The 3,237-nt window shown below is 45.8% G+C and overlaps 1 protein-coding gene across 1 annotated transcript in view; it reads right to left on the reverse strand.

The window, feature by feature from the left end:
• Window positions 1-1,660: 1,660 nt before the first annotated feature.
• The window catches only part of LOC126489570 (TOX high mobility group box family member 4-like), a 28,910-nt gene continuing 27,333 nt past the window's right edge, over window positions 1,661-3,237 (reverse strand). Inside the window, 2 exon segments of the mRNA XM_050123907.1 lie at window positions 1,661-2,447; window positions 2,450-3,233. Coding sequence (XP_049979864.1) covers window positions 2,278-2,447; window positions 2,450-3,233 — 954 coding nt within the window. The 3' untranslated portion in view covers window positions 1,661-2,277.

A 3,237-nucleotide genomic window follows, 5' to 3' on the forward strand; every position in this document is an offset into this window, starting at 1 on the left:
TGGGAAATACACAGGGAATCTGGATCCTATATGTTATTGTGTTGATTTTGAATTTTTTGGTGGCTTATGGGCAAGCGGCAGCTGCTAGGAGACATGGGATCAAGAAAGAGACTGATAAAACACACCAACCTAAATATTTTTAAAATGCCTTAACTTTAAAACAGAAGTCAAAAATACATTTATAAAATGAAACTTTAAAGATCATTGCATTAATACCAGTCTTGGGCATATACCCAAAAGATGCTCAATCATACTACAAAAGCTTATGTTCAACTCTGTTTATAGCAGCGTTATTTGTAATACTAGCCATAAACAAAGGACACTGAACCTATAGTTCATGATCCTAGAGAAGCTAAGTAATAAAGTGAACCCAAAGAAAAAATATAGAGACATACCTGGAAATTGGAAACAAACAAGATCACCTGACAAAATTGAAAGCATGGGTGCAGGGGGAGACAGGAGTGTAGAAGCAGAAGAGGAGGAGAGAAGGGGAGGGCTGAGAACTTGAGGGAATGGGAGAGTCGAGATGGAGGAAGGACAGAGATGAGAGCAAGGAAAGAGATATCTTGATTGAGGGAGACATTATAGGGTTAGCAGAAACCTGACTCTAGAGAAATTCCCAGGAATCCACAAGGATGACACCACCTAAGACCCTAAGAAATAGAGGAGAGAGGGCCCAATCTTGACTTTCACTGTAGTCAAACTAATGATTATCTTAAATATCACTATAGAATATTCATACAACAACAGATAGAAACAGAGGCAGAGACCCATAATGGAGCACTGGACTGAGCTCCCGAGGTCCAGTTGAAGAGTGGAAGGAATGGAAATATGAACAAAGAGGTCAAAACCATGATGGGTTCTCCACTGAAACAGTTTACCTGAGCTAGTCGGAGTTCACCAACTTCAGTTAGACTGGCAAGGAACAAGTATAGGACCAAACTAGTCCCTCTCAATGTGATTGACAGTTGCATGGTTTAGGCAGACTGAGGGGCCATTGGCATTGGCACCAGGATTTATCTCTACTGCATGTACTGGCTTTTTGGGATCCTTTTCTCTTTGGATGTATACGTTGCTCAGCCTAGATATAGTAGGGAGGGGCTTGTACCTTCTACAAAGCAGTGTGCCTTACCCTCTCTTAGAATTTAGGTGGGGTTGATGTGGGAGGGAGTATGGAGGGAATGGGAGAAGAGGAGGGAGTGGGAATTTGGATTGGTATTTTTTTTTTTGATGTTTCAAACATAACTTTACTTTGCAAAACCTCTCATTAAGGGTATAGAGTTCTGCCTCTTACATGCAAAACTGGTAATCAAGTCAGGTAAAGAAAGTTTTGACTGCAGAAATGCTTGTAGAGAAAAAAAAATCCTGGATGATGTCATTTCCCCTCCAGCCCAATGTGCTGAGAGAGGTGTGTGTGTGTGTCAGGAACGGGGAGGGGACCTGGAGACAGGATCTCACTGTGTAACTCTGGCTAGTTCAAACTCAGATCCAACCTGCCTCTACCTCCCAACTGCTGGGATTAAAGGAAGAGTGCACCATACCCAGCCTCTGTTTTTTGAAATCTACCTATGTTCCCCTCCAAAATACTGGAATTAAAGGCATGGGCCACCATGCTCTGCAAAACCTTTATTCTACCTTTGCCTTGTGTAGCCTAAACTGGTTTCAAACTTACTGGTGGCTGAGGATGACCTTGAACTCCTGATCTTTCTGCGGGGACGTAACTCAGAGCTTTGTTAGTGCTAGGCCATAACCCCAGCCCCACAAATCTTTGTTCTTAAAGCACTGTGTAGATTAATAATAGTAATTCCCTTTTAAAAGGGGGGGTTATTTTAGCTCAGTATTTTCATTCCTCTTGGGACTTATGCCCAATGCCCTTTATCACTGAGCTGTAGCCCTAAGCCCCATCCCAGGGCTGTCTCCTCCTAAGAACAGAGCTGAGCACTTTCCCAGTAACATTTTAGGCAAGGCTCTGACAATTTTACCAACACATTTCTTCTAATAATCCTCTATGATTTGCTTCCATCTTCCCTTCACCCTTCCCTGTATTATTAACCTGGCAGTTTTGCTTGTAGTTGAGAGTGAAAGCAATTCCAAATCACAGTAAATTCGCTGGCCCTGTTCCTTAGTCTGGCCTCTGCTGAAGAAAAGGTGGGAGCATGAAGGACTATGGGTGTAAAGGTCAGGCACTACCAGAAGAAGCCCAGCTTGTGTTTCAAAAACAGGCTCCTGGACTTGTGTCCAGCGGATGAATCTTCAAGGCTTGGAGAAGAGGAAAGGCTACTTTACAAACACCACGGAGTTTGGATTTCTAGAGGCCACCCAGGCCAAGAATACATCCCTGTCGCACTCATTGCTGCAGTACTCGTTGTCCCAGTCCTTACTGATGACAGGAGGGTTCTCACAGCCAGACCTCACACATCGAGGCTGAGGTGACAGTGTCACAGGGATCCACTCACCAATTCAACATCCATCTGAGAAGGAGACTCCACCTCAGGAACTACATCTGTGATCATTTCACAAATTGTCTCAGGAGAGGTTGCCTCCGCTGTATGGGCCTCGGGGCTGCAGGTCAGAGGCTGCTCAGGGCTGCTCTCCACAGCTGGAGGGATCAGGGCAGTCTGCATTTTTAGAGTGGGTGGAGGCACAACCTTGCTCTGCAGTGGAGGCGGCTGCTGTTGTAAATTTATTCTAACTTTCTGAGGTGGAGGCTGTTGCATGGCCTGAAGTGGGGGCGGTTGCTGCGGAATGGTGACTTGCTGTTGAGTTGGGGGCTGAGGCATCTGTTGCAATGGAGGAGGCTGGAGTCGGGGTGGAGGCAGTTGCATAGAAGCAGCAGCTGCAGCTGCTGCCTGCAACACTGACCGAGTGACAATCTGGGCCTGCTGGCTGGGCTGAATAGTAGCTGTACTTGTTTGGCCTAACTGGAGCCCACGGGAGGTAACCACAGTGGCTGGGATAACAGTAACCATTCCTCCCTGAGACATGGTAATAGAAGAAGGCAACATTTGTTTGGTAATAATCAACTTGGTAATATTGGGCTGACCTTCAGCCCCTGAGGATGCCTGGTTTGCCACATAAGATGAAAGTGTGGAATTAACTACAATGCAAGGGGACAAAGCAGGTGACTCTGTTGAGGCTGGTGCTGGTGATGCTGGGTCAGCAGCAGTCACAGGAGGAGGTGAAGGAGTCTGTGACTGTGGGACAGGATCTAATTCCACTGTTTCCACAGTAGCCTGA

The sequence above is a fragment of the Alexandromys fortis genome, unplaced genomic scaffold (genome assembly GCF_014885135.2).
Source record: "Alexandromys fortis isolate MF-2015 unplaced genomic scaffold, M_Fortis_MF-2015_v1.1 scaffold_210, whole genome shotgun sequence".
Classification (NCBI taxonomy): Eukaryota; Metazoa; Chordata; class Mammalia; order Rodentia; family Cricetidae; genus Alexandromys; species Alexandromys fortis.